The sequence below is a fragment of the Lynx rufus genome, unplaced genomic scaffold (assembly GCF_022079265.1).
Source record: "Lynx rufus isolate CCGP_SWC_20201006 ecotype Redwood Valley unplaced genomic scaffold, mLynRuf1.p SCAF_1, whole genome shotgun sequence".
In the NCBI taxonomy this organism is placed as follows: domain Eukaryota; kingdom Metazoa; phylum Chordata; class Mammalia; order Carnivora; family Felidae; genus Lynx; species Lynx rufus.
In genome coordinates this window covers 209318552-209343000 of record NW_025814823.1, presented here as the reverse complement: position 1 = coordinate 209343000, position 24449 = coordinate 209318552, and the positions used below count along the sequence as shown (strand labels likewise).

General features: G+C 37.4%; 1 protein-coding gene across 2 annotated transcripts in view; it reads left to right on the top strand.

Moving 5' to 3' along the window:
- Window positions 1-24449, top strand: part of WDR70 (WD repeat domain 70) — a 298862-nt gene that overhangs the window by 243758 nt on the left and 30655 nt on the right. For both annotated transcript variants that reach the window (XM_047093335.1, XM_047093345.1), the window contains 3 exons: window positions 2346-2445; window positions 5101-5185; window positions 6647-6785. In XM_047093335.1, the coding sequence (XP_046949291.1) occupies window positions 2346-2445; window positions 5101-5185; window positions 6647-6785 (324 nt within the window). The remainder of the gene's footprint in view (window positions 1-2345; window positions 2446-5100; window positions 5186-6646; window positions 6786-24449) is intronic.

Below are 24449 nucleotides of genomic sequence, written 5' to 3'. Positions count from 1 at the left end.
CCTGCTCACACCAGCCCTTCACCTCACCTTTCCCTCGAGTCATGGTTCGCTTCTTTTAGTTCTTTGACTCCAACCAGTTCTTTTACCTTTATGCACATGTTAGCTTTCTGTTGCTTCCTAACAAATTACCACTAATTTAGTGCCTTAAAAAAACACCAATTTGTTATTTCACAATTTCTCTAGGTAAGATGTCTGTCATGGTGCGGTGGGATTCTCTTCTTACGCTCTCACCAAGCTAAAATCAAAGTATTGGCCAAGGATGTGGCTCTCATCTGGGGTTCAGAGTCCTCTTTCAAACACACTGGTTATTGGCAGAAATCAGATACCCATTTCCTTGACACATCTTTAGAGTCAGCAGTGACATGTCCAACACTTTTCATTCTTCCAGCCTCTCTGACGTACTCTCCTGTCATGTCTGTGTGGCTTCCTGTTCTGTCCTCAGCCAAGAGGAAGTTCTCCTTGCAAAGACTCATGTGACTACTTCAGCCCCACCTAGATAATCCAGGATAATCTCCCTATTTTAGGGATAGCCAGTTAGTAACTTTAGTTATACCTGCAGAGTCCCTTTTGCCATGTAGAGTGACATATTTATGGGCATGACACTGCAGGGAAGAGGTCATGGGGGTCAAAATTCTGCCTACTACAACACAGTACTCTCGTTCTTGCCTCTGCATCCTGCTCCTTCATCTGCTAACTCATACTTTCATCCACTGGGTCACAGGATTTGTTTTTGCCCCTCTTCCTCCACTCCCCCTCCCCCATTCTCAGGGTTAGATTAGGCATCTCTCTTCAGTGCTCACTTATGACTCTTCACATCCCCATTGTACCACTTGTCCCTTTGTATGCTTAACTGTGTTCTTTGAGGGGACTGTCTGTCAGCTCTCTGAGGAAAGAAGCCATGTTTATCTTTGCACATTCGTGTTTCCCTGCTTAACATTATGTCTGCCATACAGTTGACACCCAGTTAAAAAGAAAAGTTGAATCAACAAATCATTTGTACCCATGAGACGTAGGAGCATGATAGCCATGTTTACTACCAATTTCTAAGACTGTCAGAGGAAGAGAGAAGACAAATTTAACTCAATATTTATAAATTATTAAAAACAAAAACAAAAACAAATCCAGCCTGCTTTTGTAAGGTACTGTGCTCCTCATTACTGGAAGCCTTTAGGTGGAAGCTCACTGACAGGGCATCGGGGATATTGCTGGAAGCTCTGGTTTGTGACCAGTTCTCGTTAGGGTTGAGGTAAGAGCAAAGGAGATGGGGTCACTTGTATTCCTATATCTGTGGCTCCTAGCAGAGACCTACATGCTGTTGTCACTAGGAGTGTCCCTGTCCATTCAGTGGAATTTTCCAGCCTGGTAGATCTGGGATAACTGACTCCCTAGTCCCTTAGCCTGTGCTGGTTACTGAGTCATAACTGAGTGACAGGATTAGTATAGTATAGTAGAGTTACTTTTAGAAGTCATTACCTGTGAAGAAGCAATATTAGGAGTAAAAAGATTACTAACACACATCACCAGAAAAGAAGTAGTGTTTAAGAGCAGGCCTCCTGGGTCCTGTACCCAGCTCTAGCACTTACCAGCTCTGTGGCTTTAGATAAGGAACTTTAGTCTCTGGGGTTCAGTTTCCTCAAATGTAACATGGAGATGATAATAGTAGAACCTTAACTTGTGGACTGTGAGAATGAAGTAGACGAGACCATAGAGGATGGAGTGCCTAGGGTATGATTAGCATTGCAGCAGGGTTACCTCTCCCCCTCCTCCTCCCCCGCAACAACGTTATCCTACAGGCACATACAAGAGAGTTCAAGGCCTACAACCACATGCCCAGTGTCTGGCATATACTAGGAATACAGTGAATACACACACATATATATAGGCAACACACCCAACATGGGTCTTAAACTCAGAACCCTGAGATGAAGATTCACACACTTTACTGACTGAGCCAGCCAGGCAGTCCTACAATGATACATTTGATTTAATAAATAATATGTTCACTTGTAATTTTTATTTATATTACTCTTTCAGATAACTATAGGAAATGGTCCCAATAGCTTTATAAGAACTGAATACTGAGTTGATCTTGTGTTGCTCAGAGCTTGCGAAGGCAGTCTGAAAGATGGGACTTACTTAATCTCTTTTTTATTATTAGAGCAAATGGATGTTTTTGGAAACTATTTGAATTTTTTTCCAGGATAAAGAAAACTATAATCAAATGAAATTAATATTTTATATATATCCTTTTCTAGATGATAGAGTAAAATACTCTTGCCACAGAAATGTTCTTGTTTGAATTCAGATGAGATGCTAATTAACACTTTGCTTGTCTTTGCAAACAGGTTCATCCTAAATTCCACTATAAACAGGCTCATGACCCAGGAACAGACACTTCCTGCGTGACTTTTTCCTATGATGGTAATGTCCTTGCTTCTCGTGGAGGTAGGTTAAAAACTTTCTTTCGGATGTATTTCTATATATAAAATGATCATAATTAACCCTAATAAATGTTACACCAATATCCTAACAGTAAAGGTAGCTGTGCTTTTGTTAATGTAACTTTGTCAGTCTTCTTTTTCATTAAAATGCATATCCAATTTGGCAAAATTGTTTTATTAGAAGTTGTCAAGTCAAATTTAGAAAATACGTACTTTTTTGCCTGAGTTTTTATTTTAGCTTCAAATTCCATCAGAGTTTGAAGCCTCCAAGGATGACCTTTGCCTCTACTTTATGGAATTTTGTAGATGATTTTCTACAGTATTTCTATACTGTTTTTAAATTTAGAGTCTTCTGTTAGCTCACCATTAATTTTTTTTTTCCAGTTCAAACACTGTAACAATTCAGTTAAAAAAAAAAAGTTGTATACCTGGGTGTCATTTTTTAAATAGCTATATAGTTTTATGTGACTATATTATAAGTTTACTTATCCACACTCATATGGTTGAATATGGGTTGTACCTTTTTGCTGAATCCTTCTCACATGGATAAGCTAAGTGTTAACTGAAGGAGATAAGAGAATAGTAAGGACGGCTTATGAGTAAAGCATTACGTGAAGTATGGGACATGACTGAGGATCTTCCTGGAGGCCCATTTGTGGGGAGGGAAAGAAACAGCAGAGTAAGTAGGTGGGAGCCATGTTACAGATGGCTTTAAATATCAAATAAAGGATTTAGTCTTTATTCCATAGGCCATGTTAATCTAGCAACACTACATTCAGTCATTCATTCACTCCATCAACTACTATATTGAGTAACTACTCTGAGTTACCATTATGCTAGGTGCTGGGTATACAATGTGAACATCATAGGCAGAGTTCCTTTCCTGCAAGAATTTGCAACCTGGTGTAGAGAGTAGTGGGAGTGAGGGGGAGATGGAGAGACTTGGTACAGCTTTCACTCAGTTCAGCCATTCCATGTCTGTGTACCTCGGGGACTGTATTCAGGTTCTCTGTCCTCTGAGGAAGCCTTCTCTATTATATCCAAACTACCCTTATTTACATAATTGTAAAAAATCAAAGCACATGTATATGTATTTTCTATTTATGGTAAATATGGAAAAGGTGGGTATTATAAAATACGTATTTTGGTTTATCAATTCTAACCTGTTCAAGTCCTGAGATGACTCTTAATTAAAACTATGTGTACTCTTTACTTACAAATAGTGGTTCTTACCCCAAGAGTCTATATCTGAATCTTCTGGGAAAGTTTTTCAAATGATAAATGTTTCACCTAGAAATTCTCACATTTACTCTTGCCCCTTTAGAAGGTGTACCCAAATCTCCAACGTGCAGTGGGGAGACAAGAGGGGAATAAGAGAAGTGTAGTTTGAAAATTCTTCTCAGAGGATTCTAAAACAGGCCAGCCCCAACCCAGTTGTTAAGTACTAGAAGTATAGGACTAATTCCATTTCAGTCAAAGCCATTTTGGTGATAATTCTTACCTTCCCCTTCCATCCTGTAATAGCTGTTGGGTACCATGTTGCCAACACAACATGTATACTATATTCCATCCTTTTTCTTCCTGAGTGTATAGAATATGACAGATGGAAGTCAATTCAGCAGAGTCCCTGGGTGTTGTAAGATGTCCCTGCTAGTTCCAGAAACTGCCAGTTTAGCTAAACTCTTTAATGCAGATTAATGTTTTTTTTTTACTGTTTGAGAATTGTGAGGATATGTAATCTTTTTTTTTTTTTCAAGACTAAAAGCAAAAAGGTGAATCTTACAAAGTTCTTCCAATATAAGCAGGACCCCAGTCCAGCCAGTTGTGGATTAGTGCACCTGCCAAAAGTTGTGTTTCAGAGGAAGAGTCACTTGGGAGAGAGGGGAGACTTTTATTGAACTCTCCACTCACCTCAGTTGCACCTGATATTGATTCCTTATTGGACCCAAGGGGTTGAGGCGGGTCTCAGCTGTGGACATGGGGGAAAAAGAGCAGCAAAGACATTACTTATATGAGTTTTGGCTTTCATTCCGGTCAAGAATATTAGTTAGTAGCCCTATAGAAATATAAAAAAGTGATTCTTAGAAGAATATCCATTATACTTTAAAGAGCTTGGAAAAGCTGTACTCCCCAGCAAAGTGAAGAGTGATAGCCACAGGTGGAGTTACACTGGAGGGAAGGGAATCACATGGCTCACCCTCATTAATGTTAATGGATAGCTTCATCTACACACCAACGGGAGAAAGAATCTGTTGTGAATTGAACTATTTTCAGTCCTGATGGTTGTTAAATTAATACCTTCTTAAGCAGTCAGGTTATGCTCAACTGTACCTTAGGGGAACTGCCAGCTGCTGTAAAATCACTCCTTAGAGTAGATTCTCCAGGGTTCCTTCTAGCCTACAGATGCTACATCAGTTGGAAAATTTATTTCTAGGAGACCAGTTCATTATCATATATCTTTCTACTGTTCTCACATCTACTACTTTCAAACTCCTCAAACAGTTAAAAAAGTAAAACACTTATGTGCTTCTTTCTTTCTCTTTTTTTTTTCTTTCTTTCCTTCCTATAGTTATACACTAAGGTTAGCAAACTCTAAGCTTGGAACTAGTTCTTTTTGCACAATGCACTTTCTGTCTTTTCTTTTTCTTTCCTCTATTAGGTGATGATACATTGAAATTATGGGACATTCGACAGTTTAATAAGCCACTTTTTTCAGCCTCGGGTCTTCCTACCATGTTCCCAATGTAAGTAGCGTATTTTAAATAATTGATAAACATAAGAGAATGAACAAGAAATTTCTTCACCTTAATGTTAATTTATATCGTATGTCTTCTAAAAAGAAATATGAAGAGTATTTGAAATCTGTTTTTGAAGATGCATTTTATTTTTTCTTTTCATTTGCACATTCTTCAGACCATAAAATTCTTTGGAAGTTGAAATGATGTATGTTCATGTATTTGTATTTGTGTGTTTATGTGTATACACACATAGGTCTTGGGGCAGTAAAAATATTTTAAGGGATTGAGTTGTTTTTTTTTTAATATGTATAAATGACAGGGTAAACCTCCATATTGTTGTCTTTTAAAATTTGAATCCCATTCCATCAAAGCAATTTTCCATAGTTACTGAGCATTATTATATATTGTTTTCTCAATTTTTCTTATCTCAATTCCAGTCAATAATTCACTATCCTTCACTTGGTCAGAACATCCTGCTCGAGGTAGCTGAACACTGTTCTCTCCATTGTCTTACGTTGACAACTGAAACACGTAAAGATTTTTCTGAGGCAGCTGAGGTGGGATTTGAACTTTAAGTCCTACAGTTGGTGCCTAAGCAAAAGTTTCTATTTATGTAGAAATAAAATTTCACATCTGTGTTAAATAATGACCAACAGGGAGAGCGTGAAGTTGATGGAGGCGCCAAGTGCAGGAAACAGTGTAATAGCAGAGCACTAATTCTAGCGCGGTCCATTGCCCATGGCATTTATCTGTTAAGACAAACAGATGGACAAACAAACATGAATTTATAGCTGATGAGACTTTTTTGAACTATTATGCCTGCTGTAAGCTATGCTAACTGCATGACTTCTTTGGATCATGTCTTAGACTATTCACAATCAGGTGGCCAGATCTCTAATAACAAGAACTGTTGAATTCTAGCCATCAGTCAGGTTCCAGCGGTCCAACCTGCTCCTCATTTCATGGTGCTTGACTTGACAAACCTCAAATTATTTGGGGATGGTGGTTAGTGGTGATAAAAAACATAGTTCCAAAACTGGACAAAATAATCACTGCTTAGACATTAGTCATACAATGTCTATTTGTCTATAGTACCGTCAGTGTCTATAATTGAGTTTTTCCCATACTTCCTTTACATTAAAACATATAGCATGTAGAAGTTAAAAGCACACATTCTGGAATCAGACTGCCTAAGTTCGAATCCCAGCTGCACCACTTACTTTTGTGATCTTGGGCAAGGTTTATTTAATCTTTCTCTGCCTCAGTTTCCTCATCGGTAAAATGGGAATAATAATATCTACCTCATGGGATTATTGTGAAAATTAAACAAACAAAAAAATAAGTGCTTGAGTTACTGTAAGCCCTCTATAAGAGTTACTTCTTATTACAATGGTGTTGTTTATACTGTATTTAACTCACTGTTGTAGGGTCATAAGCTTATGCTTATATACTGTTTTTTGTCTGTAGGACTGACTGCTGTTTCAGTCCAGATGATAAACTCGTGGTCACTGGGACATCTGTTCAAAGGGGATGTGGCAGCGGCAAACTTGTTTTCTTTGAGCGCCGGACTTTCCAAAGGGTGTATGAAATAGACATCACAGATGCGGTATGTAAATTCTTTTCTTCTCAGCCTTGAGAATGAAGTGAAGTTTGCCTCTTAGTCATCTTTTGTTTTGGTTTTAGTTTTTAAATAGAACATAAGCCCTGGCCCTTACAGTGCAATGGTAGTTGCTTTTTTTCTCCGGCACAGGAATTATTAGACTGGTGCAGATTGGCTGATCTACCCTTTCCCTTCCTTTGACCCAGTATTTCCTATGGGTCTGTCACACTTCAGTCATAATTTCAGCTGGGCTGAGGATGTTTGCCCCTCTGGCAACCAGTTTGAAGAGAGCAGAAGCTAACCTAATTATTATGTAGGCTGTAGAAACGAGTGTCCCACAGTGTGCATGTTTGTGAAGATTCAGGGATTGTGGACAGAAATGAAAGTTATGCCCTCAGAAAGTGATGAATTGTGTCATCGTTTCCTAAACCACGAAATCTTTGACAGAATTTGGCTTGCCAGAATTGTCATTGCTGTAAGACTGAGTTTCCGCTGAGCTCAATTTCTATTTAGTTATTTGGAAGCTTAAAACATTTCAGATTTAACTTCTGCTATCTAAAAAAAAAAAAATCCACTAGTTTTCTTTACATATTTATAAAAGCACTAAAACTCCAGCATGCGTGCACTGGTTCATTGATTCATTCATTCCTGTCCTGAGACTGGAGCTGTATGTGATGCAGTAATAGTGAAGTTTCCCAGAGGAAAATCTGAATTCCTTTATAGTCTTCTAAAGTATGTATTATTATTTCGATAGTAAGGTAAGTCATTGTTATTTTCTGAATATGAAACAGACCAGTTAATGTCTGTAAGTTTCCTTTGGCTCACTGTCAAATCCTTTAGCAATATCCTATATCTTAAACAGTGCCCTTAATGTAGGCTTCTCCAGTTGTTTCAGCTCTTTGTAAACAGTTGGGACATATTATGTACTTAAATGATTCAGACAATTGAACAACTGTTTTTAAATCACCAGTAAAAAGCTCCTGTCTCTAATGCTCTAGTATTACTATGGAGTCTTAATTTGTAGGCCCTAAATTTGAAACCATGGTATAGTTAGAGACAATGAAATAACAATGAGACTAATTCTAGATGAGTACTTGGGTTTTATAGATTCTAATCTCATGACATAATTTGAAATGTGCCAGCACTAATAATAATTTTTTGGGGGTACAGCCAAGAGCCAACTAAAATGCTAGAATCAAAGCAAACACTCTTGACTCTATCAACTTTAATCTCAAAAAATAAAATTATTATAATTGGTTGTTCCAGAAGTAAGCCATGTTCTGTTATGCCTCTCAATGACTGTACATTTCAGGATTACTCATGGTGTTGTGGTTTTAAAGTATAATTAAAATTGAAACCTAAATAAATTAAGGGATGTGTGATTGCACTTTTAAGACACACTAGGTTTTTGTAGTATATAGAACATGCCATTTGCTGTGTTGCTCTGAGTTGCTTTTCTAGCTAGATCTTTTTCTCCATAGCCCTTACGGCCATTGCATCTATTGTATGTTTATTTGTTTTATCTGTGTTCTTCCACCAGGATGTAAGCCCACTAGAGCAGAAACGTTGTTGTGTTTGCTGTGATATCCTCAGTGCTTAGAACTGACAGACATGCAGGCCGTATTTAATCAATAGTTATTGAATAAGTGAATGGTATCCTGGAGAAGTACGTGTAATGCATACTGGAGAGCGCAAGTGTGTCTTAAAGAGTGAGGCAGGAGAGATGGAAAAGTAACCTGATCTTGTATGCCATAATAAGAAGGTGACTTTGTCTTTGTTTGTTTGTTTGTTTGTTTGTTTATTTAAAACATCGGAATGACACAATCAGATTTAGGCTTTAGAACAGTTAATTTTTACTGAAGTGTGAAGGTTAGATTTATAAGATTTCATTTGTGTATGAAGGCTGAGGTTTATTACTTGGGAAACTGGGTCAGTATTCTCTGAGATTAAAAAAGAAAGAAAAAGAAAAGAAAGCAGAATTTGGAAGAAATATAGTGCATTGTTGATATGTTGAGCTTGAAATGCCAGCAGGATGTCTGGGTGGAGATAGTAGGCAGATAGGTACATGGGTTTGGTGCCTAAGAGAAGACACAGTTTTGGGAGAAATATTTGCAGTTTTGTAGTTGAAATAGTGGCTGCTGATTAGTTTAAGGCACAAAGGATGGAGAATATGAGCCCTAGGAAACCTGAATTTTAAGGGATGAGCAAATGAAGAGAAGCAAACAAAAGAGAATGGTCATTAAGTAAATGGATTGTACCTTATATTGAATTATGTTAGAAAAGTCAGAAAACAGATTTTCAGATCCATATTAATAGATGGGTGAAGAGAAAACTTCCAATAGGGACAAAGCCATGGCACTTTAAAGTGGTCTTTTACATAATTGATTTAAGATTTGTTTGCATTTTTGTTCTTAATATTAGACAGCATTGTTTGTTTTGTTCTTTTGAAGTTTGTTTTTGAGAGAGAGAGCACACAAACAGGGGAGGGGCAGAGAAAGAGAGGGAGAGAGAGAGAATCCCAAGCAGACTCTGTGTGCTATCAGCACAGAGCCCGACCCCGGCTCCATCTCACAAACTGAACCCTGAGACCATGACCTGAGCCGAAATCAAGAGTTGGACGCTTAACCGTGACTGAGCTGCCCAGGCCGCCCCATCCCCACCCCCTGTCCCAGACAGCACTGTGTTTGTTTACATAGTAAGTAGAATGTTATGTTAAAGGAACTTTAAAATGTCTCTTTGATTTATTTTCTGAAGTTTTAAGTCTTCTTGGAATGTAAGAAAATAAGTGTATTCTTTGGAATGGATAAAGAGGGTGGGCATTTTGCTAGAAGGACCAAAAATGTCTCTTCTTTTATTGTGTTTTTGTCATTAAAAACCAGAATAGTCATTTCTTTTGGAAATACCGCACTCTGCTGTGGTAAGGTACTTACTATGTTGAGTTTTAATTTACATAAAAGACAACATCTCATCCTTCCTATCAGCAGTTAGTGGTGTGCTTGCTCGGCTAGGCACAGACAACGGTGGCTTCAGGTCTATCCTAGATGAATCCATTTACTTGAATAAAATACTAGTGATTGTATTCTCACATCCTCTTCTAAAATAAAAAAATACACCCCTACATCATTATATTTTAGAATGCCAAGCTCGGCACGTATATGGAACCAAATACTGTCTTCAGTCAGGGATGTTAACAGCTATACAGTTTCCTAATAACTAAAAACTATACTATAACTTTCACAATAAATAGCTTTTAAAAACATAATAATTGCATTTTCCTCATTTATTTTTGAAACAAACTTAAAGGAAAAACTAGTTTTAATTCCAGTCTCTGCATTGTCATATGCTCTGAAAAATTTTTTTCTCTATTCAACGTAGAGATACACTTCACTAGGAAATGACAAACGTTTCTTTAACATTTACTATTTTTATTGTATGATGTTCATACACATTTTACAATTCCAAAATTATTTTTAGATGTTTCTCTGTAGTTCAATTGTGTTTACTCAACTTAAAAAAAGTGCACATTTCTCATTTATCATCTAAATTTTTATGATTCGGGTAGTGTGCTTAGCCTCCTTTCTAAGATAAATTCCAGAATATAACTTGAATCTTGAGTTTTACAAGCTCACTTTAGTTTTTGTGTAAGATGGGGTTCTAAGCTTTTATATATTGTGTAAAAGGCTACCATTACTCTATTTTATGTGATCAAAGTATAGGAGAGAAAGAATGAATAAAATATAATTTGGAGATGATGTATCATTTTTTTTTTAATAATTATGTTTGGGGGGCGCCTGGGTGGCGCAGTCGGTTGAGCGTCCGACTTCAGCCAGGTCACGATCTCGCGGTCCGTGGGTTCGAGCCCCGCGTCGGGCTCTGGGCTGATGGCTCAGAACCTGGAGCCTGTTTCCGATTCTGTGTCTCCCTCTCTTTCTGCCCCTCCCCCGTTCATGCTCTGTCTCTCTCTGTCCCAAAACTAAATAAACGTTGAAAAAAAAAAATAAAAATAAAAAAATAATTATGTTTGGAAGAAACATAGACAGTTTCAAACCTTTTCAAAGTTCTAGTTATTTCAGGAGATGCCCTGAAATAACGTTATGGTCTATTACTAACTTAGTGATTTTTCATCAAACTATAATTTGTTATAAAATGACTAACAGAATTTCCCTCTTTTTAACTAATATAAATCAAAGGACATGATTTATACAATTATTCTAACATTACCATTTATACTCTTTAACCCAAGCATAATGGAATAAAGTTTTTTGACCTGGTATTATTTAAGATGGCAGCCTCTTCACCTCAGTTGCTTTCAGAAATAATTTACCCAAAAGAAATTGGGTAAAGAGGAAAAGAGTGAAAAAGAAGGAGCGCCTGGGTGGCTCATTTGGTTAAGCATCCGACTCTTGGTTTTGGCTCAGGTCCTGATCTCATGGTTCGTGTGTGCAAGCCCCGCATCAGGCTCTGAACTGACAGTGTGGAGCCTGCTTGGGATTCCATCTCTCCCTTTCTCTCTGCCCCTCCCCTGCACTCTCTCTCTTGTCTCTCTCTCTCAGAAATAAATAAATAAACACTAAAAAAAATGTTTAAGGAAAAAAAGTAGAAAGGCAAAAAGCCAGAAATTTCACACTTGATCCTGACTATTCTTCTGATTTGTTAGCTTATGTGCTTTGGTGAGGGAACTCTGTTTCTGTGAACATTGACTGAACAAAGTGAGGAATAGAAGGAAAAAAAATCAAACTTTTATTTACAAAACTTGGCTATAGCATCTAGCAAACTGATCTGGTATATGGCCACTTAAGGAAAAGGAAGGGAAATTTGCTTTGGTATTTTCAACTAGACTGCTTTATTTCACTCATTCATTCATTCATTCGTTCATTCATTTTCAGCTAAACTGCTTTAGATATTTCAAAGTTGATTGAGAATACGAGTACCAACAGAAGAAATACAATAGCATTTTAAGGAAGAAAAAAGATTCATTTGTGACTAAAACATATCTGATTATCTTTAGGAACATTATTTAACCACCAAAGAGAACGTATAGAGCAAGGATTATCCAAGGTTTTTGCTTCTTTTCTACCATTACTTGTTCTCCAGAATATCCCCTTCCTGTGAGAAATGAAATCTAGATTATGCATATCTCATTTATGTTATTTAAGAAAGAAACTCAGAATGTCAAGTAATTGGTATAATCAGTTTGAGTTCTTATTATTAATTTTTTTCATGGAGCCAACTCTACAGTTAGAGAAAGTGTATATTCTGGATCTGTCTTCCTGGGACTTTATCAATTATTTGCATCTTCATCAAATGGAGGAAAGTGAAATAAAAACAATGACTTTTCTGTTTATTATTAACTCTGGCCTTCCCCTAAAAGATAGGGAGAACTTGAAGTTTTTCTGCCAGATTTATTTATTTACTTACTTACTACAGGCTGTATTCCTGCCCCTTATTATCATGGGTGTTGATTGAAAAATACATAATTATTGTCAAAATTATATTAATTAAATTATAGCATATATATGTACCAAAGGAAGGAGAAATACTTTATTTAAGACCTATTTATCTTATTATGGAGATAGTCTATTAGATACACTAAGGAGAAAGTGAGGTCCATATTGTGTTAAAAAAAATGGTTTCTTTTTTCTTTTAATATTTATTTATTTTTGCGAGAGAGAAGGAGAGAGAGAGAGCAAGTGTGAGCGGGGCAGGGGCAGAGAGAGGGAGGGAGACACAGAATGGGAAGCAGGCTCCAGGCTCCGAGCTGTCAGCACAGAGCCTGATGTGGGGCTTGAACTCACAGACCACAAAATCATGACCTGAACCAAAGTTGGATGTTTAACCGACTGAGCCACCCAGGAGCCCCTAAAAAAAAAAATGATTTCTTTTGAAAAAAAAAAAAAAACACTTCTATAAACATATCAGCCATGTTTCCTTCTTTATTTAATTAGGTGAAGTTCTGATGGGAACTTGAATTTACATTATTTTTCCTTAACTTGCAAGCTCTGATTCTTCATATATATCAGTGAGGACTATATCTTATTAGCTCTTGGGTTTTTTTATTTCTTTGTTTCTTAGAGAGAGTGCGAGCGCAGGGAGAGAAGGGCAGAGGGAGGAAGAGAGAGAATCTTAAGCAGGCTCCATGCTTAAGATTAAGAGTCTAATGGGCTTGATGTGGGGCTCAATCCTACAACCCTGGGATCATGATCTGACCTGAAATCAAGACTTGGGCACTCAATCAACTAAGCCACCCAGGCACCCCAACTTTTTGGTATTTTAATGTATTTTCTGGCTATAAATGTAGTACATATTGAATCTAAAAATCTGACAATGTAGAAAAGATCACTAAGAAAGTAAATAACATATCTAATCATGTCACACATAGATTATTCCCCATATGACATTTAAATTAATAAATTTTGATGTCCAAGAAAATTGCTGTATTTGTTAACCTAAAGAATGACCTATAACATAGAATGAAAGTATTACTGCTTTCATTTCACATAAAAAATTTTTGTGTTTTTATTAGCAAAGTGTATTGATATTTTAAATCCAAAGAGATTTAAGGGAAAGAATAAATGGTTATAACAAAGCCATAAAATAATGGACCCATCACAAAGCTAGCTAGCTATTTATCTTAATTTATAAGTGTAAGGAACATGCTGACCATTCCGACTACAGTCATCCTCCATTATTTGTACATATGTAAGAGAGCAGAAAGGTCATTCAAATTAATGGCTATTCCAGAAGTCCTCAGAAATGGCTTTGGAAAGTATCTTTGTTCTTACATTTGAGTATGGATATAACCACTCTGGAAATTCACTTCAAACAAATTAATGAAGCTAGGCTTGTGATAGCTGGTCTCTGGAGAATTGAACAACTCCTCTCTTCTTTCATTTCATACTGGGAGTAGACTAATGATCTGTCTCACTGATAGAAGATTCCAGCTCAGGCAGAATTGCACCTCTTTAAGTGTTTTCTAGAAATAAAGGAGTCAAGCAGTGTCTTTGCCCAGCCAAGATCATACAGGTAATAGTACACAGAGGAAAATGGAGCTATTGACATTGTGAATGCCAACTGAAAATAAACTCAAAAGAAAAATTATATTTGGCATTTATCTGCCTTCTAAAATACAGTGAAACCTTCCTAATGTGAAGCTCAGGGGATGGAAAAAATGGGCTTTGAGTTTAACTAGCTTTCCATTATCTGATTTTTATTAAAGAGTAATCAGGCAGCTGGTTGACTAGGGAATAGCAGTTGCTTTGAATTATGTATTATTTTGAATAAAGCAGCATCAGCTTAATGAAATTTTGCTGTAATTCACTTTCTTGGGAGGATTAAACAATGCAGATTCTCTATGGATACTGATTAACATATTTGTACTTAGTAAAATATGTGTATTTCCCAACAGCCAAGTGATAAGACAGTATATTCAACATAGGTCTTTGGAGCATTTGCTCTTTGGGAACAGGAAGGCAGGGTACATGAGCACTGGTCGTTTCCTGGTCTTCCGAGATGTATGAATACTTGATGAAGAACTTGGGAGTAAGTAGAAAATGATGCAGTTTTAATGTAAATTTGCCAGTACAACAGTTACATGGTTCTTTCTCTAGCACTACCTTTTTTAGGGTCAAGAGCTAATTTCCAACATGGCCATTAGGACAGTGTCTTATTGTCAGGATGCACAATGATCAGCACCTACTACTTTCTGTAGGAGTATTTTCTTTAATCACTGAAGAAAAGGTATGCCATTGGGCTATGATGAAAAACAATATTGCATTTTGGCTGCTTCTGTGGTTTGGATTACTAAATTATTTCTTGAGGCAAGCAGCATACTTATGAGAGTTCAATTTAAACAGTACTGGACCGGGGTGCCTGGGTGGCTCAGTTGGTTGAGCGTCCAACTCTTGATCTGGCTCAGTTTATGATCTTACAGTTTGTGGGCTTGAGCCCCACATTGGGCTCCTTGCTGAGGATGGAGCCTGTGAATATTCTCTCTCTCTCTCTCTCTCTCTCTCACTCTCTCTGTCCTTCTGCCTCTCTCCCCCACTCTTTCTGCAAATACATACATACATATCATACACACACATACATACATACACACATACATACATACGTAAACTTGGACCTCAGCTGGAGTCCCCTGCTAAGTTAGCTGTTAGCTTCACAGTGTCCAAGGGGGTGCTGGTATCAGTAAGACTTGATGAAATTACTTCTCGTTGTGGATAAAACTATCATGTTGTGGATGTTCCAGGACAGTAGTTCTCAGGACTTGAAGAATACAGTTGAGTACTCATCTGTAGGCACATGCAAATAGTAAAGAAATCCCTGATGTTTTGGTAATATTTGCCTTATCAAGTCGTTCACTGTTTTTAAGTAAGGAAAATGATAAGAGCTAATTTAGTGCTGACTCATTGTTATTATTTTTGAAAATTATACAATAAAATCTATCCTTTTAAAAAATGTTCAGTTCTGTGATTTTTAACACATGTATGGATTTATGTAGCCACCATCAACACAGTCAGGGTACAGAACAGCTCCATCACCCCCAAAACACTTCTTTGTGCTCTGCTTCTGGGGTCACTCACTCGCTGCCTCCCCTGCCCCCCTCTCCTAACCCCTAGCGTTCACTGATCTGTGCTCCACTGTAGTACTACCTTTTCGAGAACTTGTCTTCTATATGGATTCATATTGTATAACCTTCTTAGACCAACATCTTTTGGCAGAATGCTTTTGAGATTCATCCAGGTCATGGTGTATATTGATTTGGTTGTTACATTTTATTGCCAAGTAGTATTCCACTGTGTGGGGATAGCACAGTTTACTGCAGGACATGTGATTGTTTCCAGTTTTTAGAGATTATGTATAGAGCTGCCATAAGCATTCATATCTCAGTTCATTCATTTCTCTAGAGTAAAAACCTAAGAGTAGGCTTCCTAGGTCATACAGTGAGTATGTGATTATTTTTAAAAGAAAATGCCAAGCTGTTCTTCCGATTAACAGCACCGTGTTGCATTTTTACCATCGGTGTATTTGTTTTCCACTTGCTCAATATCCCCACCAAAACTCTGTGTTGTTGAAGCACCAGTTTTTCAAATTTTTTTGAAATTCTTTAAATCAGGTTTAAACCAAGGTTGTTTGTGTTCTTCTTGTTAAGTTTTCAGAGTCCTTTATCTATTCTAGACACCAAGTTCTTTTTAGGTTAAGTTCTTTTTAGGATATTTGCAAATATTTCCTCCTAGTCTGTTGCTTATTTTTTTCTTTTTCTTAGTTGTGTATTTTACAAAGCAAAAGATTTTAATGTTGATAAAACCTAACTTATCAGTTTTTTCTTTATAGAGTGTACTTTTGGTGTCATGTCTAAGAGCTCCTTGACTGACCCCAGATCACCCAGATTTTCTTCTAAACATTTTATGCCTTATATTTAGGTCTGGTGGTCCAGTTTGGGCTAAATGTTTGATGAAATGGGGGGAGGCATTAAGTTGAGGCAGGGCCTGGACTAGGGCCAGGCTCAAGCACAAAATTTAAGGAGGTGCCAAATAACTCAGTAATCAAGATAAATGACATTTAAAAATTTTTTTTCTTTTAATGTTTATTTATTTTTGAGAGACAGAGAGAAACAGAGAACAAGCAGGGGAGGAACAGAGAGAGAGGGAGACACAGAATGTGAAGCAAGGCTCTAGGCTCTGAGCTGTCAGCACAGAGCCCAACGCAGGGCTCGAACCCATGAACTATGAGATCATGACCTGAGCCGAAGTCAGTCGCTTAGCTGACTGAGCCACGCAGGCACCCCAAGATAAATGACATTTTAATGCAACATTATAAAAAATGAAAATTAATGCAAAAAATCCAGGATGAATAATATACCAGTGTTTTAAACAAAAGTGGGATGAATAACAGTGCTGTGCCAAGCTGTATTAAAGCTTAAGGCAAAAGGAAACCTGAGTTGGACTCACCTGTCTTTTTCAAATTTTGATATTTTTGTGCATCACAGATTTGGGGTGGGGGATGGAGGAAGTACCAGAATGAGGGAAATGGTAAACTCACTTCTGCTTCAGTGATGCTTTGAATTTGGGACTAATTCCCCAATCCACCTATACTATTTACTTTTCAGAGTCCTCGAGTAGGTGTTCCATGCCTTCTGTCTTCTATAACTGTGTTCGGAGGGAGGACTGAGTGGAATGTTTCCTTTGTCTCACCCAAACCAGTTCTTTTCTTTTTTCTTTTTTTTTTTCATTAAAAAAATGACAATGGTAATGGAAAATGCATAATGAAGTAGTACAGATTGCAGTAGATGTGACTTAGGAGGAAGCTTCTAAGATTCCTGCACATTTGTGAGGACATTCATATTGTAGGAAGTAAAATACTGCCATTGATCTTGGTGTAGGTCCCTTCTCCTATTCTGGTGGCATGTTCCCTTGACATAACTGCGCCACAGGCAAAGCTCCTGGCTTTTGCTTAATTAGCTGCCATCTGGCATCAAGCATACTTTGTTCAGTTTCTCAATATGATCTTCCAGAATCTGTCTCCTGTTCTGCAAACCACAGCTTACCTCTTTTATATGAAATTTAGACTTACTCTTAAGAGAAGATTTTGCAGCCCTCCCAAAGAGTTCATTCCTGTTGAAATCTCTTACCATCAGATCATTTTCTTTTTCCTCTGTAGTTTAGCCTCACATTCGTATGCTTAGAGCCCACATCCTTTATTCCAGTCCTCATGGAGTTGGAGAACAGCTGGCCAACATCCTCTGTTTCCTCTTATAAAGTTTCTGTTCAGTCTTGTCTAAGGGAACCAAACTTAGTTGGTTTTTTTTTTTTAAACATTTCCTTGTGGCTCATATTTTCTCAACATTTCTCTTATCTCTGATACTCTCTTTTCAGCCATGCTCTTCTTTGAAATAATGGTTGCTATAGGAATTCACATTCAAAGTCTATAGTGAGATGCCTTTCCTGTAATTATCTATTTGAGAATCTGTGTGAAATGATCTCATTTTTAGAGTTATATTGAGTTGAAGTGGCAATCACATGCTACTTTAGACTTCATAAATCATGGAAAGCGAAAGAATGAGAACCAAAAGGAGGGCTTGTTCAGTTTAATAGTTTACTCATTTTCTAGTGGCATTTAACCCTGTAACATGCTATATTAAAAGGCATCTGCTACTTACTGGTGTCAGCAGTTTCAAAGAAATGTTTTCTGTTTACTGTTTTGCTTCCATTTCTGGACAAGTAAAAACAGTAGCAAAAGTCAGTATTACCCTTTTGATTAAATAGAAACATTTTTTTCCCTTCTCTACATGAGAGTTTGGGATTTTATTTAATTGGTATTTAAACTTATTTATATTTCCTTGTATAGATACGATTACCATGAACGACAAAACTGAGTGAAGAATTAGCCACTTGATAGTACAACCCTGAAGAAGAAAAATACTTGACTCCTTTACAAAATATCAGAAAAGAAAAACTTTATTTTTTTACATTAAATATAATTTATTGTCAAATTGTTTTCCATACAACACCCAGTGCTCATCCCAACAGGTGCCCTCCTCAATGCCCATCACCCACTTTCCCCTCTCTCCCACCCTCCCATCAACCCTCAGTTTGTTGTCAGTATTTAAGAGTCTCTCATGGTTTGCCTCCTTCCTTCCCTGTAACTTTTTTTCCCCCTTCCCCTCCCCCCTGGTCTTCTGTTAAGTTTCTCAGGATCCACATAAGAGTGAAAACATATGGTATCTGTCTTTCTCTGTATGACTTATTTCACTTAGCATAACACTCTCCAGTTCCATCCACGTTGCTACAAAAGGCCATATTTCATTCTTTGTCATTGCCACGTAGTATTCCATTGTGTATATAAACCACAATTTCTTTATCCGTTCATCAGTTGATGGACTTTTAGGCTCTTCCCATAATTTGGCTATTGTTGAAAGTGCTGCTGTAAACATTGGGGTACAAGTACCCCCATACATCAGCACTCCTGTATCCCTTGGGTAAATTCCTAGCAGTGCTATTGCTGGGTCATAGGGTAGGTCTATTTTTAATTTTTTGAGGAACCTCCACACTGTTTTCCAGAGCAGCTGCACCAGTTTGCATTCCCACCAACAGTGCAAGAGGGTTCCCGTTTCTCCGCATCCTCTCCAGCATCTATAGTCTCCTGATTTGTTCATTTTAGCCACTCTAACCGGCATGAGGTGGTATCTCAGTGTGGTTTGGATTTGTATTTCCCTGATGAGGAGTGACATTGAGCATCTTTTCATGTGCCTGTTGGCCATCTGGATGTCTTCTTTAGAAAAGTGTCTATTCATGTCTTCTGCCCATTTCTTCACTGGATTATTTGTTTTTCGGGTGTGGAGTTTGGTGAGTTCTTTACAGATTTTGGATACTATTCCTTTGTCTGATATGTCGTTTGCAAATATCTTTTCCCATTCCGTTGGTTGCCTTTTAGTTTTGTTGATTGTTTCCTTTGCAGTGCAGAAGCTTTTTGTCTTCATGAGGTCCCAATAGTTCATTTTTGCTTTTAATTCTCTTGCCTTTGGAGATGTGTCAAGCAAGAAATTGCTACGGCTGAGGTCAGAGAGGTTTTTTCCTGCTTTCTCCTCTAGGGTTTTGATGGTTTCCTGTCTCACATTCAGGTCTTTCATCCATTTTAAGTTTATTTTTATGAATGGTGTAAGAAAGTGGTCTAGTTTCAACCTTCTGCATGTTGCTGTCCAGTTCTCCCAGCACCATTTGTTAAAGAGAGTGTCTTTTTTCCATTGGATATTCTTTCCTGCTTTGCCAAAGATTAGTTGGCCATACATTTGTGGGTCCAATTCTGGAGTCTCTATTCTATTCCATTGGTCCTTGTGTCTGTTTTTGTGCCAATACCATGCTGTCTTGATGATTACAGCTTTGTAGTAGAGGCTAAAGTCTGGGATTGTGATGCCTCCCACTTTGGTTTTCTTCAATATTACTTTTTGCAAATGACGTGATACTCTACATGGAAAACCCAACAGACTCCACCAAAAGTCTGCTAGAACTGATACATGAATTCAGCAAAGTCGCAGGATACAAAATTAATGTACAGAAATCGGTTGCATTTTTATACACCAATAATGAAGCAACAGAAAGAGAAATAAAGAAACTGATCCCATTCACACTTGCACCAAGAATCATAAAATACCTAGGAATAAACCTAACCAAAGATGTAAAAGATCCGTATGCTGAAAGCTATAGAAAGCTTATGAAGGAAATTGAAGAAGATACAAAGAAATGGAAAAGCATTCCATGCTTATGGATTGGAAGAATAAATACTGTTAAAATGTCAATACTACCCAAAGCACTGTACACATTCAGTGCAATCCCAGTCAAAATTGCACCAGCATTCTTCTCGAAGCTAGAACAAGCAATCCTAAAATTTGTATGGAACCACAAAGACCCCGAATAGCCAGAGAACTTGATTTTATAGATGTTTAAAGGTGTTGAGAATGACACACTATTCTTTATACAATGTGGAAACATATAATGCACTAATGACTAGTGCTCTGTTGTCTAACCCCAACACTGTATTACTTCCCACTGATAGCAGACCAGTGAAAGGCTTCATGTCTTGTAGGACATTCTGTGACAGTTTTTCCTCTCCCAACCTGAATTTGATGAACGATCTTTGGTAACAAGTTTTCCAGCTGTTCTGTTGGAACTCTGGCCAAACTCCCACAATTATATATAGTGTGAGGAAGAAAGGAGTCTATAATTAACACATATCCCAGGATAGTGTTGTTTTTTTCTTTTTTGGAGTGATAGATAATGCTATGTCATGAATGAGGAGGGGTTGCGAGACCCCCAAAGGACTAAGTAAAAGAGTATGATTAGTAAAACATCTTTACCCATACTATATTAAGATAAATAGTGCTTTACATATCCTGTATAGTTCATTTTTGAACATTGAGTTTTTCCTTTATTTGGGGGGAGGGGGGAGAGGGTTTACATACTTGATGATTTCCAAGATCTAATTATGTATATTTCTTATCTTGTAGTTAGGGATTTAACAGCTTTATCCACTTGTTCTTTGTTTATTCATATAAGAAGAGGATGTATGGTTATTATCTTTATGCCCATCTCTATCTTTTTTAAAGTTTTAATTCCAGTGTAGTTAGCACACAGTGTTGTATTAGTTTCAGGTGTACAATATGGTGACTTAATTCTTTATGTTACTCAGTGCTCATCAGGAGAAGTATACTCTTAATCCCCATCATCTCTTTCACCTATCCTCCACCCACCTCCCCTCTGGTAACCATCTGTTCTCTATAGTTAAGAGACTCTTAACTCTGGTTTGTCTCCTTTTATCTTTGCTGGTTTGTTTTGCTCCTTAAATTTCACTTATGAGTGGGGTCATAGTATTTGTCTTTCTCCAACTGACTTATTTCACTTAGCATTATACCCTGAAGATCCTTCTATGTTGTTGCAAATGGCAAGACTTCATTCTTTTTTATGGCTGAGTAGTATTTCATTGTATATATATACCACATCTTCTTTATCCATTCGTCCTTTGATGGGCACTTGGGTTGCTTCCGTAATTAGGCTATTGTAAATAATGCTGCAATAAGCATAGGGGTGCGTATATCTTTTTGAATTAGTGTTGTCATTTTCTTTGGGTAAATCCTAGGTAGTGGAATTACTGGATGATACGGCAATTATATTTTTAATTTTTTGAGGAACCTCAAGTTCCTCAAAACTGTACCAGTTTGCATTTCCACCAACAGTGAGTAAGGGTATATTTTTTTCCACATCATCACCAACATTTGTTGTCTCTTGTGTGTTTGATTTTAGTCATTCTGACAGGTATGAGGTGATATCTCATTGTGGTTTTGATTTGCATTTCCCTGATGATGAGTGATATCGAGCATCTTTTCATGTGTCTTTTGGCCATCTACATGTCTTCTTTGGAAAAATGTCTGTTCAAGTCCTTTGCCCATTCTTTAATCAGATTGTTTTTTGAGTGTTGTTATATAAGTTTTTTATGTATTTTGGATACTAACTCTTTATCAGATATGTCATAGGCAAATATCTTCTCCCATTCAGTAGGTTGTTGTTCAGTTTTATTGATAGTTTGCTGTGCAGCAGCTTTTTGTTTTGATGTAGACCCAATAGTTTGTTTTTGCTTTTGTTTCCCTTGCCTTAAGAAACATATCTAGAAAAATGTTGCCATGACCAGTGTCAGAGAAATTTCTCCCTGTGCTCTCTTCTAAGATTTTTATGGTTTCAGGTCTCACATTTAGGTCCTTAATCCACTTTGAGTTTATTTCTGTATATGGTGTGAGAAGGGGGTCCAGTTTCATTTCTTTTTCATGTAGCTATCCAGTTTTCCCAGCACTATTTGTTGAAGAAACTGTTTTTTTCTCCCCCCATTGCATATTCTCGACTTCTTTGTTGAAGATTAATTGACCGTATAATTATGGATTTACTTCTGGGCTCTTTATTCTGGTCTCTTGATTTATGTGTCTATTTTTGTGCCAGTACTATACTGTTTTGATTAGTGCAGCTTGGTGTAGTATATCTTGATATCTGGGATTGTGATACCTCCGGTTTTGTTCCTCTTTTTCAAGATTGCTTTGGCTATCTGGGGTCTTTGGTGGTTCCATACACATTTTAAGAATTCTTTGTTCTAGTTCTGTGAAGAATGCTGTTGGTGTTTTGATAGGGATTGCATTAAATCCATAGATTGCTTTAGGTAATGTGGACATTTTAACAATGTTTTTTCTTCCACTCCATGAGCATGGAACATCTTACCATTTGTTTGTGTCATCTTTAATTTCTTTCATCACTGTTTTTTACTTCAAAATAAAGGTCTTTCCCCTCTTTGGTTAAGCTTATTTCTAGGTAATTTGTTATTTTGGGTGCAATTTAAATGAGATTGTTTTCTTAATTTCTCTTTCTGCCACTTTATTATTAGTGTATAGGAATGTGATGGATTTCTGTATATTGATTTTGTTTCCTGTGACCTTACCAAATTCATTTGTTAGTTCTAATAGTTTTTTGGTGGTCTTTAGAGATTTCTATATATAATGTCATGTGATCTGCAAATAGAAAAGTTTTACTTTTTCCTTACCAATGTGGATGCCTTTTATTTCTTTTTCTTGTCTGATTGCTATAGCTAGGACTTCCAGTACTATGTTCAATAAAAATGGTGAGAGTGGACATTTTTATCTTGTTCCTGATCTTAGAAGAAAGATTTTCTCTTTTTTTTCACCACTGAATTTTTCACCACTGAATTTTCACCCTTTTCTCTTTTTTTCTCTCAGTTTTTCACCACTGAATATGATGTTAGCTGTGGGTTTTTCATGTACGGCCTTGGCCATCTCTAACTCTTCATAAATGAAGAAGGATAAAGAGTCCTCGGTATGTGTAGATTAGAGTGAGAGACATGGCATTAGGTAGTGCTTCGGAAGTTTTTTCTCAACCTGGTGCCCATAATGATAATGTGTGGTATAAACAGATAAGGCTCCTCTTTGCTGGAACTGATTTGCCTAAGGCTCTCGTGCCCTAGGCCCATTTCAGTCCTGAGGAGCTCCCTGTTTCAGCACACCTGGAACTATCCTGTGCCCACCAGTGGGAAGCTCTGCCAGAATTGTGGGACTGTGCCTCCAGTAAGTGCTGCTTCTATGTGGATCACTGTGGTGTGGGACCGCTGGGATATTTGCCTGGTGGGCTTCACCACAGGTGTCACTCATCTTGTGGACTCCAGCTTCCAGCCTCCCATTTCCTGCTCCCAGAATGTTGTTAATAAGAGTAATTACCAGTTTTCTTCAGTCATTATTTGTGCTTTCTTTGCCTTTATAAATTCTTCTCAAATAAGTGGATTGGAGCGAACTAACATTAGTGTTTTGAATTAGACGAAGAAAATTGTATTTAATTTTCTTACCCAAGAGACCTTCCGTTTTCTCTGAGAACTTTTTCTTGTGATGACATTCTTTAGGCATTTTTATTATCAGATACAGATGTGATTCATTTAGTACCAAGGACAACTACCAGGTTTTCGGATTTTTGTTGCTTTAACAGTTACCTTAATTTTAGAGCATAGGCTGAAAATGAAAAGATTTTAATAAATGAATTTTTCATGGGTTTGATGAGAATTAATTCGATAATTGGGTGCTAGTTTTTAAAAGGCATAATCTGTACATCTTTATCAGATATTTATGGCAAGTATAGAGCAACATTTTCCTTGTTTGGTTTTTCTGCAGCAAACCCTACATCTATAAAAATGGTGTGGCCTTTTTTTTCTTTTCACCATTGAGATGCTATCTGGGTTATCAGAAAATTATTTGGGGCAGGGAAGAGGGGAATGTTGAGAAGATTTCCAGCAGAGAGTGACAGTTGGCACATGTCTGGCCTTCATGGTAGGGCTTCCTTGGAGTTGGAGGAGGAAAAAAAGGATAGGTGTGGACTTAGAAGAGCAGAGAAAATGTCTGTCTTTAATTTTTTCCATTTGAGGGATGTCTCCATGGAGATCAGGTGGGTGTTGAAGAGTTGTATTTATTGGAGACTGAGGCTTATTCGCCAGGTTTGCTTCCTGAACTTCAGAGGGATGAGGCCGAGCCCCATGGTCCATGCATACTGCAGAATAATCCAAGTTTGGGAAAAGCAGAGCTTTGGCAGGACAGGACAAACAGCCTAGAAAAGTATAAAGAATTCCCATCTTACTCTT